General features: G+C 39.3%; 1 protein-coding gene across 3 annotated transcripts in view; it reads left to right on the top strand.

Annotated features, from left to right (window-relative positions):
- The window catches only part of GART (phosphoribosylglycinamide formyltransferase, phosphoribosylglycinamide synthetase, phosphoribosylaminoimidazole synthetase), a 39,855-nt gene that overhangs the window by 5,886 nt on the left and 18,771 nt on the right, over positions 1–15,198 (top strand). For all 3 annotated transcript variants that reach the window (XM_054814036.1, XM_054814047.1, XM_054814025.1), the window contains exons 2-10: positions 1,777–1,925; positions 6,881–6,976; positions 7,698–7,872; positions 8,564–8,675; positions 9,915–9,983; positions 11,932–12,057; positions 12,925–13,012; positions 13,966–14,051; positions 14,664–14,832. In XM_054814036.1, the coding sequence (XP_054670011.1) occupies positions 1,781–1,925; positions 6,881–6,976; positions 7,698–7,872; positions 8,564–8,675; positions 9,915–9,983; positions 11,932–12,057; positions 12,925–13,012; positions 13,966–14,051; positions 14,664–14,832 (1,066 nt within the window). In that variant the 5' untranslated portion in view covers positions 1,777–1,780. The remainder of the gene's footprint in view (positions 1–1,776; positions 1,926–6,880; positions 6,977–7,697; positions 7,873–8,563; positions 8,676–9,914; positions 9,984–11,931; positions 12,058–12,924; positions 13,013–13,965; positions 14,052–14,663; positions 14,833–15,198) is intronic.

The following is a 15,198-nucleotide window of genomic DNA, read 5'->3' as shown; positions in this document are numbered from 1 at the left end:
GGCACCGTACACATTGGCGAGCACAGGTCAACGACCAGCCGCTTAATGGAAGAGGCACAGGGAGTGACCAAGGGTTGCATGTTACGTGTGCTGGGATTACAGCAGGGACACAGGTTGTTCCTTTTGACTAAAACTCTTATCTGGACTGCGTTCTTCCCTCCGATACGTGGGAGGTCATTCATACAGTGGAAGGACACATCAGGCCTCTTTGCTGGCCGTGCAAAGTCCTTTAAATAAACCATACCATTTTCCACATGAAATTATTTTTGTTTATTCTCATTACTTAAAAGGCTTTAAGCCATTTTTTTATATGTTTAGATCATTATTTTGCATATATTATCATTTAAAGCTTTTAGATTATTTTCTGCAAGTAGCGCACGCTGCACTTGGGCTTATGACCAACTACCAATTTGTAGCTGCTCGCTTTGTGCTTCACTGAATAGCTTCTTCAGGGACCATTTGACTTCTGCACTTAAAACTCTCACTTTAACCAGTGCAGTAGCATCATTTGTATATGTAATTTATATATAGTTGGATTAATATGACTCTAACAGCTTATTCTTTGAATAGCCTTTGCTTTTCAAGGAACTCCAAATAAAGACATATGTACTTATTTTATAAATTATGTACTTACTTTATTTCTTTATTTACCATTTTCCAAATTCCGGTGGGTTTTTTTTTCCAGGGTAAGTGAACTCTTCCATTCCCTTGCTAGTTGTGTGGCATCATTGTTGGGATAGCAATTCTGAGGTGACGTACATCAGTAAATACGTAGAGAACATACACAGAAGTAAACATGTCTTAAAAAGCAAAGGCTAACTCTCAAAGCTGCTCAAAGAAAAAATTGTGATATTGACACGAATCCAATATAAGTTATGTGTACACACAGACACATTGAAGGACATAGGGAGGGTGAAACAGAGAGTTCCTTTCATTTTTGTGACCTTTTTGTTTCCAAACTGCTAAAAAGGTTTTGGACAGTTTATAATGAAATTGCAACCTTCATTCATATACCTACTTTCTGCAGGCCAAGAAAGTCCTAATGTGTTTTTCTGAAACTCAGCAGAATGGGAGAGAGGAGTGGATGTCTTGCAGTACCTTCTCAGAGCAAGCCCTGTATTAATGACACCTGGTGTTCCCTGTTGTTTGCTTCGTGGTTGTTCTCCCCTAAGGAAAGACAGAGCTGGAAGTTGATTTCCCTGTCTCATTGCTCTCAGCCTTTCCTTTTCCTGAAGCATTTAGAACTCTTTCAGATATTGCCTCTACAAAGTCTCGAGTGGTCCCATGCAGCTCCCTAGCATTGTAATACTGTGCTTGTACAATTAGTTCATCAGAAGGGATTTGCCCTTTGCAGGCTTGGATTCTTCAGGAATTTCTATAGGTTACAGATCACAGCCCAGTCACTCATAACAGTTTTTCCTATATCACAGACTTCTGTATAACTTGGAGCAGTTGCCAATCTGACTGAACGAAAACCAGGATGCATTGTCCTGCGGGTTACTTCTGTGTTCTGGAGCAGTTCAGTCTTTGACATTTATTTTATATCACATCTGATGAAGTCAGTTATCCATTTTCTTGTACATATTTTTTATTTTAATTTTTTTTAACAACAAAACCCTTATAGAAATATCATTGCCTGAAACAAAGTGACATCATCCACCTCTGTAAGGAGTTGCATTGCACCCAGCACTTAAAACCGTGGTCTGTGAAGCTCTTACTTTCCTAACCTCACATGCCTAATTCTGGCTGTTTTGCTTGTGTTCTGGTTTTATGCAGGCTAATGGCTGATCGAGTGCTTGTGATTGGCAGTGGAGGCAGAGAGCATGCGCTGGCCTGGAAATTGGCCCAGTCCCCACATGTAAAACAGGTGTTGGTTGCTCCAGGAAATGCAGGAACAGCGGACAATGGAAAAATTTCCAATTCAGGTAAAAAGAAAAAATACTTTTTTTAGATTTGATAACAAGTTGTTCCATTCATGTGTCTATTAACCTGAAAGGATGATGATGATGATGACTATTATTGTTGTTATTGCTATTTTTAAGATTCCAGCCATGTGAAATAGATGGTAGCAGTTAAGAAATAAAAATGTCTGAGCAAAACCTTTTGCAACTACCAGTCATTTTATATGATCTCACTTGTGATAGCTAATTCTTTGGGTTCAGGGGTGGAGGATGCAGCCAAAACTCCATCTGTCTGATGTATGTTCCTCCGGTAATACAGCCTGGGATAGCTGCAGTGATTCAGGCCTCCCAACAGCCTAGCAGGGAAGGGGGGTGGTGGTTTCTCTTGGTACGCAGCGCAGTTCAGCAGCTGGTAGGTAAACAGCTGAAAAGTGCCTAAAGCAAACACCTGCACCTAAAGTACTAAATTCACTACTTTATTCTCAGAAGTGCGTTGAAGCCATGTGATCCCTACAACCTTTCACAGAACCACAGAATGGTAGGGATTGGAAGGGACCTCTGGAGATCATCTAGTCCCACCCCCCTGCTAGAGCAGGATCACCTAGAGCAGGTTGCACAGGATCGCATCCAGGAGGGTTTTGAATCTCTCCAGAGAAGGAGACTCCACAACCTCTCTGGGCAGCCTGTCCCAGTGCTCGGTCACCCTCACAGCGAAGAACATTTTCCTCATATTGAGATGGAACTTCCTGTGTTCCAGCTTGTGCCCGTTGCCCCTTGTCCTGTCGCTGGGCACCACTGTCTAGCCCCATCCTCTAGACATCCACCCTTTAGATATTTACAAGCATTGATGAGATACCCTCTCAGTCTTCTCTTCTCCAGGCTAAACAGACGCAGCTCTCTCAGCCTTTCCTCATACGAGAGACGCTCCAGTCCCCTCATCATCCCTGCAGCCCCCCGCTGGACTCTCTCCAGTAGTTCCCTGTCTTTCTTGAACTGGGGAGCCCAGAACTGGACACAATATTCCAGATGTGGCCTCACCAGGGCAGAGTAGAGGGGGAGGATAACCTCCCTGGACCTGCTGGCCACACTCTTCTGAATGCCCCCCAGGATACCATTGGCCTTCTTGGCCACGAGGGCACACTGCTGCCTCATGGAGAGCTTGTTGTTGACCGGGAGTCCCAGGTCCTTCTCCGCAGAGCTGCTCCCCAGCAGGTCAACCCCTAACCTGTACTGGTACCTGGGGTTGTTTTTCCCTAGGTGGAGGACCCTACACTTGCCCTTGTTGAATTTCATCGATGAGAATACTTTCTCATTTGAAATGTTCAACCGTAGAAAAACACTCATTCCTTTGTCTTAGTGACCTTAAGAAGTTAAAGTTATTTTCAAAAGTTTCTCTCTTCGTACCTACTGCCTGTTTTGAGTTTCTAGATTGATATGTTAAGCTCTGTCTGGCTGTAATTGAAACTATTCCTAGTTATTATTTTTGAGAAATCAAGCTTAAGGTATTTCAAATTGAGCATCCTAAATTACATGCTGCATTTAAAAAAAATACTTGTCTAAGGTGCTTGCCTGCAGCACACAGTGAATCAGTACAAAACCAGGCCAATTAGAGAGTCCTCTCTCATGTCCTTTATATAACAGGTTCTGAATTAGGTACTTTAAACAACCAACTTAAGTTTCCACTTTAAAACGTGATAACATATGGAATTAAAGTTAACATAGTATGAATGTGAACATGAATTATATACATCAATTTTCTGCATTCGTATCTGTATGTGAGTAAAATCTTTTTTTGTTACCATCTCATGTGGAAACATGAATCCTGTCAGATTCTTGTACTGCAGGTAATTATCATACTTAATTCCATTGGAATGCGTAATTACAGGCTGTTTAAATAACTTTGTCCTTAATTTCTTTGACTAGTCACAGTATTGTAAGTAGTTTTTTGTTCTGTTTGGTCTCTGAGGAGGGGGCCCAAGTGAGAGCCTGACACAGGAAAGTCATACGTTTCCTTCTCATCCCAGAAAGTCAAACAAAAATCTTTATCCTTGTGCTAAATGGAGTCAATGCCAGTCTGTATGGCCTACAGAATGCAAATTTCACTATTTTTTCATAAGCGATGTCTTTTAAAAACTGCTCTTCTTTTCTCTCACCTTGTTATTCCATAACAAATACTGCACCTTCAACAGTGGAAAATATTTGAGCATGTGTGTAATAGTGCTCGAGCCAGGTCCATGAAATCTACCATGCATACTAAAAATCTTTTTGTCTAGACTATGGGCTCACATGTACTTTGGGAAAGAAATCTTCAGCCAACCAGGAGGCGAGAAGAATCTAGAATTTGTGAAGAGTTTGACTTCTTTAGTTTTTAAGGAAACGATTTGTCTTATCTGCTCAGGCATTTTAGTCTACCGGTGGGGTCTAGATTTTAACGCAGGGGAGAAAATGGAAAACAGTTTTACAGAAGCATGTGAGCCCTATTATATTGTGTGAGCCTGGCCAACAATGTCTGTGAAACTGCTACCATTGTTCCTGGTTTTTTGGCGTAATCAAGATTTGGCTCTGAAAGTTCATCCTCCCCTCATGGTTCATGAGATTGCCTTTAATTAGCATTGCAACTCTGGTTCTCAGATGATTTCTGAAGCATATAAAGGTGAGCTTAAAATTATAAATAACCTTAAATGCTTCAAACCTTGCCTGTATCTAAGTCAAAAAAGTTTTCATGGTTAATTTGAGTCAGTAATTGTTTCTGACAATAAAGACAGATTTAGGTTGAGTGGCTAAATATAGTTTGATATTCAATTTATATTTAATTAGAGGGCAATTTTGGTGCCAGAAGGCTACAGAATGGCTTGCTGAAAATCACAGATAGACATATGCGTGTCTGTGAACGGACTTTAGCATCCTGACACCTCCTTCCATCACATTTTAGCTCTCAGTATAACGTATACATTTAAGCTCTAGCTTTGAAAACCTTGGTCTGAGGTCCTTGTGTCTGATGCAAAAGGAATGTTTAGCTGTCATTTTGAGAAATGAAACACCACTACAAAAATGTCCCCTTTAAGTCTACGTCCTGAGAATGATGTTTGGGGGGCAAAGTTAAAATTGCTTATGAACAATGTGATTTATTCCTTTCCATTTGTTACTAGGACATTTCCACATCATGTAAATTTTGTGCCATATTCACTGTTCGTATCAGTAGTAGATCAGGCCTGTGGCAAGACAATTTGGGATGAAAAGCGCAATCACCTTACGGGCTCTTTCCTTTCCCTGCTCCCCTTCACATGGATTAATCTTGTGGGAAACAGGGATCGTCCCTCTTTGATGCCCCACCACAGCTCCCACTCTCTTCGGTCAGAATTGGCTGTTCTCCAGCTGCTTTCACAACAGCCCCGTGGGGCTGAAAGACTATATTGACCTTTATGTTAATCAGTACTTTAAAGCCAAGTGTGTTAATGCTTTTGTTTTTGCTCTCTTGTGAGCCAGAAGTCAGTTGGCAGAAATGGTGCACAGAAGTCACAGGTCTTTGCTTCTCCTTACTTATAAATTCTGGTGGAACAAAGTAATTGAACTGTTACATAGGTATCAAGGAGGTAACTTTTATTAGTGTTCAGTCAGGTTTTTTTCCCCACACTCCACCCAAATAGGGCAAACCAAAACCTAGGCTTCAGATAGTTGCTTTTATGCCATCTCTCAGGCAGAAAGCAGGCAATTTATTCACACAGGATGGCATGAGTGCAGTGGACAACAAAAAAATCACATCTTTTTGTCCAGCAGAAGCTGCTGTATCACTGCTGCCTCTCCTTTCTTCTCGTCGCTTCCCCAGAAACTAGCTGGAAGAGACCATCAGCCCCTGGCATGCTTGACAGTACGGTCGCTTAACGGGAGATCACAGACAAAACTCAAAGCAAAGTAGTCCAGCTGCAAGGAGGGTCTGTGCCGTGCTGTACCCTGCTCCCTTTGCCCACTTGGTGTGCTGATGTGTCAGTCTCCTCCCCGCAGGGACAGCCAATCCACACCGGGTCACCCTCACCACTTTTTTTGGCTCTCTCCAGGTTCACGTTCCTGTCCTCTATAGACCTTGGTTTTATTTATTCTTGATAAAAGCAGTGGAATTGCATTGCCTTTGCGTAAATTTTTTATCATGAGACTTGATATTGCTGTCTTTCATGCAAGCTTTTTCTTTTGTTTACGCAGTTTTTGGCATTCCGAGTATCGTCATGTTAAATGTTTATGGAAAGATAACGGTCCTAAAAACCTAAGACCAAATATCCTTATCCATAATTACAGCACCTGCCTTTATTAAGTGCAGCCTAATGTACGAAAAAGCGTTCAGATTCCCCTTTGTTTCAGTGATGTCACAGTTTAGTATGGCAATTTTGAGCTGGCACTATGGAAAGAAAAGAGAAAAGAAAAGAGAAAAGAAAAGAGAAAAGAAAAGAGAAAAGAAAAGAGAAAAGAAAAGAGAAGAAAAGAAAAGAAAAGAAAAGAAAATGGTTGCAATCCCACCACCAGCCACTTGTTCCTGTCTCCTACACCATGCTGGCATGAACATGTGTAAATCTTCATGGTGACCCTACTCAGGGAGGATGCTTTCTAGCTGAAAAAAAATTTTTTTTTTTTTTTTTTTGCTTATGCAATGCTTCTTGTGCTGGCAAACGGGATGTTCCTAGAGATGAGAACAGGTTACTGTATGACTGTATAGGGGAACCCAAAACTTTTCTTCTCACCTTCAAGAGCAGGGTGGGTTGACAATGCATGTCAAACTACAGCCTTTGCTTGAGGGTTTTGGTGGTGTGTATTTTGATCCAAGCCTCGTGTGTAAGTCTATATATTAGTGTATACCTCGCTCTTACAGATTCACACTGACCTGCCATTCAAGAATGTGAGAGTGGTGAAAATGCTGCTTCAGCGTTATGTGATAAGTGCTATGCTGTAGTAATGAATGCAGTCTTACCACCCGTTTGTCTCTTCGACAGCTGTTTCAGTCAGCAATCATGCTGCACTTGCCCAGTTCTGCAGAGATCAGGAGATCAGGCTGGTTGTGGTTGGTCCGGAGGTTCCTCTTGCTGCTGGTAAGAGAAAGCAAGCTAAAAATCATAGCCTTTGTAATTTAGGAAGAAAAGTAAATTTCAGTCCCTGTCTTCCATGCACCACTCAACAGTATCTGAGTGTCTGCAATAGGAATGGAAACAGATCCTCCGTGGCAGTTGCCCTGAAATTCAGGGCTGTGATGAAAACAAATTTCTGAAGGGTATTGTGTCAGCAATATCACAGTTAAAATATCCTTTTAAACATTCAGTTTCTTTTTAAGTGCTTGGGATTAGTAAAAGAGGTATCAACGCGTTTCCATGTAGGAACCTTAACTACAGTTTTGATTTTCCTATGGAGTTTTCATTTTTTTGAAATAGTAATAATTTGGGACTTGGTAAAAAACAAAAGATAAACGTTGATAATTTTTCTGTTTTAACCTTTTACATGATCAACAGTTGTCATCTTCACAAAAGACTGATGTTGACTTTAGCTAAAAACTGTAATGAAACAAGGCAGGATTGTCATCTCTTACAAAATGGAGCAGATCTTCTTAGCCCCAGATATTGCAGGGTTACCTGCTCCTGATTATAGTGAAAAATGCATCTAGGGCCCATCTGGTAAAATAGGCACTGGATAGATATATATGGCCTATCATTCCTGACCTACTTGTTCCAACAAATCAGTGCATCTGTAGACTTGGACTACATGACTCCTATAAATCACCTGGTGATTTAACACATTTTTTTGTGTTGCCATTTTTAGGAATTGTTGATGACTTGACAGCAGCTGGAGTAAGGTGTTTTGGTCCAACAGCAGAGGCAGCTCAGCTAGAGTCCAGTAAGAGCTTTACCAAAGCCTTTTTGGATCGTCATGAGATCCCAACTGCGAGATGGAAATCTTTTACTGATCCTAAAGCAGCATGTGGCTTTATTAACAGGTAAAATTCTTGTAATTTTAGAAATTTATTTTTTTTACAGCAATGTACATTGTGCCAGGTATCCCAAACAATCAGTTGATTACTAATGTATCAATACTTTTGGCTTTAAGAGAACATCTGTAAAAGTTTTAAAGGATAATCTTACATGATACTATTACACTGCAGTAAGTGTGATAATTAAACAGTTCTTATTTACTGCTCTTAAATGAAAATAAAGCTCAGTATTCAGTTTACAGAGAATATAGGACAAGTTTTTATTTTTTCAAATTGCCTACTGTGGAAAACCAGCTTGCAGTCTGATAGTCATATGTTCTGCTGCCTTTGTACCTTTTCTCCACGAATATAAGTTCTGCTTTGGAGACTTACTCAGCAAATGATGATCTGCTCATCAGAATACAATCCAGGTGACCCAAAAATGATACAACAGTAAATTATTAAAAGGAAAGCAACCTTTCAGAACAGTAATGAAATTCAGTGCTGGGGAATGAACAGGAAGCAGAAATCCTTTACAGGCATAGCATAACAAGAGAAGCCTGGGTTTTATTTGTGTATTATTTAATAAGGTAAAACAGTTGCTATGAAAACTGGTAAGTATTTTGATTTTTCAACTATTGAAATGTTCAAAATGCGTACAAAATATATCTGCAATACAGAGAGTTTACTGTTGAATCTCTCTTCTCTATCTTTGAAGTGCAAACTTCCCTGCTTTAGTTGTAAAAGCGAGTGGCCTGGCAGCCGGCAAAGGAGTAATTGTGGCTTCAAACAAGGAAGAAGCCTGCAAAGCTGTTAATGAAATCATGCAGGTGAGTAGAAATATCCTGCACTAACTGGAGGAGTTCTCACACAAAATAAGTTGTTAACCATCTCAGAGTCTCAAAGATATTCTTTATGTTTATATAATAGGAATTTGGCTAAAAGACATCAAATCTTTTACCCGTTATTTTGACAGCTATGAAACACTGTCATATTTATTGCTTGAGGCAGGGTACTCTTTCACAGCATAGTTCCTGCAGGCTAAACTAAAGTCATTCTTAATGAAAACCCACACTTAGTTCTGTATGGATTTCCTTTTTTCCTTACCATTTGAGACCACTGCAATCAAACAGGTACTACTGCACTGTAATATTAACACCATGATTGAGCTGGATCTTGACAAGCAACATCAGGTTTAGGACTCCAGTCACACAGCACTTAAATGTGTAATGTGTAGTAAAACTCAAGTGGAATTATTTCAAGTATATATTTAGGTAGGATATTTAGCAAATATATTATAACCATCAAAATCTGAAGAGAAGCAAAATGAAGCGATTACATTTGAACAGTTAGGAACATAGAGCTGGAAAGTAAGACACATACAGGTCAGGTCCTCAGCTGGTGTCAGCAGCACAGTAACTTACAATTCAGTGGAGCCATGCTGATTCGTAGGAGACATTATCTGACACGCTTGTATTTCAAGAGTCAGAATATAGGGTCGGCACTCTCATTTTTATGTGTGTGTATGATTATTGGACAAATACATATCTTAACGTGGCCCAGTGTATTGAACAAAAAAAAAGTATGTTAGTGTTACAGACCCACAAAATTATCTTGTCAGTATGGGTTGGTGGTTCTTTATTGCCTAAATATGCAGTCAGTGTTGAAACACTGCCTCATAATATGAAAATATTGCCCCTTTCCAATATATTCTATAGAGTCACACTTTCTTATAAAGTAAAAGTTCAGATTATAGACTTAACAGTCATTGCTCTTAGTATCATGGGTGCAAACTTCAGAAGGTACAGCATGAGGAGTTGCTCAGTAAGTCATAAATATCATCTGCAATTTAAAAATATTCAAGCATAAAATCTGCATTTATTTAAGAATAAACAGAAAAGAGGAGCGAAGATTTTACCATTGCTGACATACCCAGGATGGAGAATGAATTAATAATCTCAAAACCATGCTGCATTTTTTTTGCTGTTTTAAAAAGAATTTTTCTTGTTGCATTTTGAATATTTTAAAATAACTGAAACAGAACTCACTAGATTTTGTTTTTACTGCAGGATAAGACTTTTGGCACAGCTGGGGAAACTGTTGTTGTTGAAGAACTTCTTGAAGGAGAAGAAGTTTCTGTAAGTGTACATCTCACTGTAACACTTTGATTATACCTGTTCTAAACTAGTGTTAGGAAACACTATGTAAGTACCTACAGCAGGGATGTGTAAGATTTTATTACTTAAATTAAAAATAGTTATCTGTTTATAAATAAAATTATATTCATTAAAGACAGCTGTGTTAAGAACCAAACTTCCTGCAGTCTGTTAGAATAATTCAAATTAAATAAAAATAACTCAAACGGTAATCAGCTGTTGCCGCATGGAGAAAAAAAATCAAACCTTAAAAATTTCTAGTGTCACTGAGCGTGCAGTTCTGTGTTATGACTTCTCTGACAGCAGAGACAGTAATACTAGTTACCTGTTCATGAAACTACAACCTAAAGATCTTTTTTCAAAGCAATCAATACCACCACCTTGCATGTTTTCTGTGTTCTCGTTTAGAGCCCAGTGCCACTTGAGTCAGTACAATTATCAGGATGGTGAAGTGCAGAGCAAGGCAAGGAGTGGTTGGGAGTAAGGGAAGATGGAGACTGTCTTTAATAATTTTTGTCGATGAAGGGAATATGTTGAACTGCATCATGAGGGAGCAGTAAGCTCCTTCGGAGCAAGGGAACAATCAGCTCAAGACGGGCGTGGGCAGGATCCTCTCTAACCAGTTTCATTGCCAGAGAGATTGCAATGTGGAAGTGCAACTGGTGACAAAGGATCTGGAACGACAGGCTGTTGAATGATTTGACGGTGTTGATTTACTCTGCAGATGTAGAGAGAGCATTTCCTTTATTTTAAGCTGATTCAACGCATTGGTTTAAAACAAGTAGATCTGATTTAATTAGCAGAGTGTGAAGGAGAAAAGGAGAATTAGAGCCTAGGTTTTGAGATGGCAGGGCAACTTGACACTTGCATCACACAGAGTAGAACAGCCAAGTACCAGCTCAGGTTCCCGAGTCCTGGAGCTGGAATTGACTTATACTGGGTGTTGTGAACATTCGTCTTGGAAGTGGTGGTATTTATAAAGTAAGCGATCATCTCCAACTGTTGCCAGTCTTTGCAGAGTCTGGTTTCCTGCCCGATATGAAGAAATTAGGCAGATATTGGTCATCCTTATTCTTTGCTGCTTGGCTTGGCCTTTTTAGGAAGGGGTTATCCAGATCTTCATTCTCTGGTGGAAAATATGTAATGCTCTTCACTAGTCCTTAGAATACTCTCAGACTTACTGTAATATAACACAATAATATAAACATGCAGTTGAAAGGGTTTTTTTTCTGTGGTGACTGACAACAATGAAGAAAAAATCCTGCTTGCCCTGCCTGTCAAAATAATTCACCTTCTGTAGTTTTTAATATATTAATATTTTGGCATTTTCAGATTTTGTCAGGGAATCCTTGATGTTTTTTAATTGGCATTATAAAATGTTTTTATGAGTACCGCTAGCAGTAGTCCAGACAGCCAACATCATCATCCAGTTACAGAAGATGCCAGCAGGCTTGTTATTATGAAGATGCTGAGGATAAAAGCATCTGCTGTATAAGTAATTTATAAATAATTCAAAAGTAAATATTTTTATCAACAAGGAAAAGGAAATCTTGAAAGGAATGCAATGCCTTCCTTCCGGGGCAGCGGGGAGGAAGGGGGAGGGAAGAAGTAGCTTCCATTGTGGAGTATTTTTTTTTAAAAATTAACCTTTGGGGTATTTCTTTTTAGTACAACTACTGATATTGTACTGAAAAAATGTCGTCTATATGTTATACGAAAGTTAATTTCTGTAGGAAAGTCATATAAACTGAGGCAATGCTTCCTGAGGGAAAAGGGCAATGTTTAGAATACTGTAGTTTGTTTTATCAGGGAGACAGAATTTATACTCTTAAATATCCGTTTGCAACACTGAGAAACAAATATATTTGCACTTTTTACACTTTAATTTTAGTCATACACTAGGGTTTTAATTATTCTCCTCATTTTCTAGTGCTTATGTTTCACTGATGGCGTCACAATTGCTCCCATGCCTCCAGCCCAGGACCACAAGCGATTAAAGGATGGAGATGAAGGCCCTAACACTGGAGGGATGGGAGCTTATTCCCCAGCACCTCAGGTAAAAATGTATTGACAAGGAGATGTTTTGCCAAAGCTGTACTACAGCTCTAGTATTGAAAGCATGTGTGAATTTTTAGTTCCACCGTAATGAACACGAGAGTGAAGAAAGTGGGCTCTTGTGCATGGAAAGAGTTGCCTAAAGCAGACATAGTCAAGTAAAGTCCATAACTTAAATTTGTTTCTCTAAAGAGGATATTTCTACTGAATTACTTTTAATTATAAAGGTGGAAGTGTTATTTCTGCAACCTTGTATTTTAATTTGTTTTTTAAAAGTTATGAAATGCTGATTGTTAGAACAAAGTGCTTAGAACCACGTTTTTATCTTGTGGCAAACTAAGCTAATGATGAGCTCACTTCACTTGCTGTAGCTTGAGGTAGTTTGGTTTCTGTTTGGCAAGGAACTATTTGTAAAAGGACTTTGCTTTCTATTCACCTGTGTTATGATTTTTCTTTTTCTAAGTTCAAAAAAATTATAGGTTTTGTTCGTATAGAAAGCTATTAGTCTTGTTTATTGAATACAATTTGATCGTTTATCACTATACTTTCTAGCCATGATTTGTCTTTCGGAGGCTTTATCTTGTGTCTGTGCAAATGGTTTGTTCCAGTGAAGCCAGTGGGATTGCTTGCACGTGTAGATCTAAGCATGGCAAAGAGTCTGAAGAAATGCAGAGGGTTGTTTTAATGCTGTGGTACGTTGTCTGAGGAGAGAGACAAAAATACTAGCTTTCTGTTGTATGAAATGTTTTGGGGTGAGCAAGAGACCATCCAAGTGTTGTGGTTGGCTCTTAAAAATGTTAGCCATCGCAGTAGGAAAAATCATGCACTCCCTTTTTACAAACGCTGTTTTCTAATCCTGTTTTATTAGATTTCTAAAGATTTACTGCAGAAAATAAGAGATGCTATTCTTCAGAAAACTGTTGATGGCATGAGGAAAGAAGGTGTCCCCTATTTTGGTATGTACAGAAGTTTGAGGGTTTTAAACATAAGGAGAAAGACATGGTTTTTTTACTTTGTCCTCTTTATAGGCCTAACTCACACTGTAAGTTAAGGAAGTTAACTTTGATCCATTTGGAAACTGGATTTAGTATCAGTGGCTTGATTTAGAGTCCATTGAAATCAATGGATTTTGTTTCATTAACAGTGGATGATCATCAGGTAAGGAAGAACAGAAAGGACAACATTTGAAAATAAGATGCAAAATTGTAACCTCAGCCATTTCTACCTGATATATTTTTAACATTTCTAAAGTTCATAGAATCATAGAATGGTTTGGGTTGGAAGGGACCTCAAAGACCACCTAGTTCCAACCCCCCTGCCATGGGCAGGGACACCCTCCACTAGACCAGGTTGCCCAAAGCCCCATCCAACCTGGTCTTAAACGCTTCCAGGGATGGGACATCCACAACCTCTCTGGGCAACCTGTGCCAGTGCCTCACCACCCTCACAGTGAAGAATTTCTTCCTAATATGTAATCTAAATCTATCCTCCTTCAGTTTAAGGCCATTACCCCTTGTCCTGTCACTCCATGCCCTTGTAACCAGTCCCTCTCCAGGTTTCCTGTAGGCCCCTTCAGGTACCGGAAGGCAGCTAGAAGGTCTCCCTGGAGCCTTCTCTTCTCCAGGCTGAACAAGCCCAACTCTCTCAGCCTGTCCTCATAGGAGAGGTGCTCCAGCCCTCTGATCAACTTTGTGGCCCTCCTCTGGACTCACTCCAACAGCTCATAGAATCACAGAATGGTTTGGGTTGGAAGGGACCTCAAAGATCATCTCGTTCCAACCTGCTAGTGTTAACATCCTACCTTTAAATTAACACAGGTGGCATGCTTTTTAACACTATTGTGATTAGATTCAAAACAAATGACCTATGCAGTTGCTTAAATGGCTTTTTATATAATTTTTTATTCCAGGTGTGCTTTATGCTGGATTAATGCTTACCAAAGATGGACCTAAAGTTCTAGAGTTCAACTGCAGATTTGGTGACCCAGAATGTCAGGTGAGTTATACTGTAGGTAGATACGGTTTGCCATTATGGGAGGAGAAGGTCTGTTACCATCTACCATTATTCTTAACTAACTTTTGGATGAACAATTAGCTAATTGCACTGAGATTTAAAATACTCGTTTATTCAAGACAGAAGGTCTGTTATGAAACTGTTCCATTCCAGAGAAGATTTCAGCAGGTTATACTCAAGTATGGGATTTACAAGAGTAAGCTTGAGTGAAACTCAGCACTTTCCTATCTTTTCCGGAACAGAACTAGATTTTTTTTTTTATTTTATTGAAGAAGTGAACACTTCTTTTCCCCACTCCCTGTTGACAAGTGGAACAAAACCATTTCCATTCTTCAGGACAAATAGGGTTCTTTGGCTTCTACTTTTTCCCCTCCATATGTAGCAGTTCTTTTACCCATAGAAATTATCTTCAAGAAAGAGTATTTTTAAAGGTACATAGATTATGCACAGTATCTAGATATGTGTGGAAATACAGTATATGAACATAGATGTTTAATGTTATTTTACAGTTGCATTAGTGTTTTTAAAAGCTCGGTGAAGAAAATGTAACAATGCACATTGTTTTCTTTAATTTGCTAATCTGTATTTTTGTAGGTAATTCTTCCACTGTTGAAAAGTGATTTGTATGAAGTTATGCAAGCGGTTATCAATAAAAAGTTGTCTAGTTCCATGCCGGTTTGGTTTGAAGACAGTGCAGCCGTGACAGTGGTCATGGCTAGCGAAGGGTATCCAGGCACATATCCCAAGGGTTTGGAAATAACAGGTAAATATAGCAGGAGAAACTGCAGAAGTCTGATTTCTCTTCTCCCCCTCTTCATTCTCTCTTTTGCCAAATGAAGGTAAATCAGTGTAACTCAGGTTCATGGAAACTTTAGATCTTGTGCTTATGGGTCAGCAAGAGATGGCTGAATTTTCACACATAAAGTTTATTGGTAATGCACTCATAGCATTTTCAAATCTCCGCACTATATTGTTAAGTGCTGTAGCATTTCTTTGATATGTGTTACAGTAAAGTAGTTCTGGGCTGATCGCTGATTCTTATGTAGTGTTGATGCTGATATGTTTTGTAGTCTCTATGTCAGTCAAGTATAAAATCCAGCTTTAATTAAATGTCTGCAGATGTTTCAGC

This window comes from Grus americana, chromosome 1 (genome assembly GCF_028858705.1).
Source record: "Grus americana isolate bGruAme1 chromosome 1, bGruAme1.mat, whole genome shotgun sequence".
NCBI classification, from domain to species: Eukaryota; Metazoa; Chordata; class Aves; order Gruiformes; family Gruidae; genus Grus; species Grus americana.
Note: the sequence above shows the minus strand (reverse complement) of the source record. Positions and strands in the feature narration are given on the sequence as shown.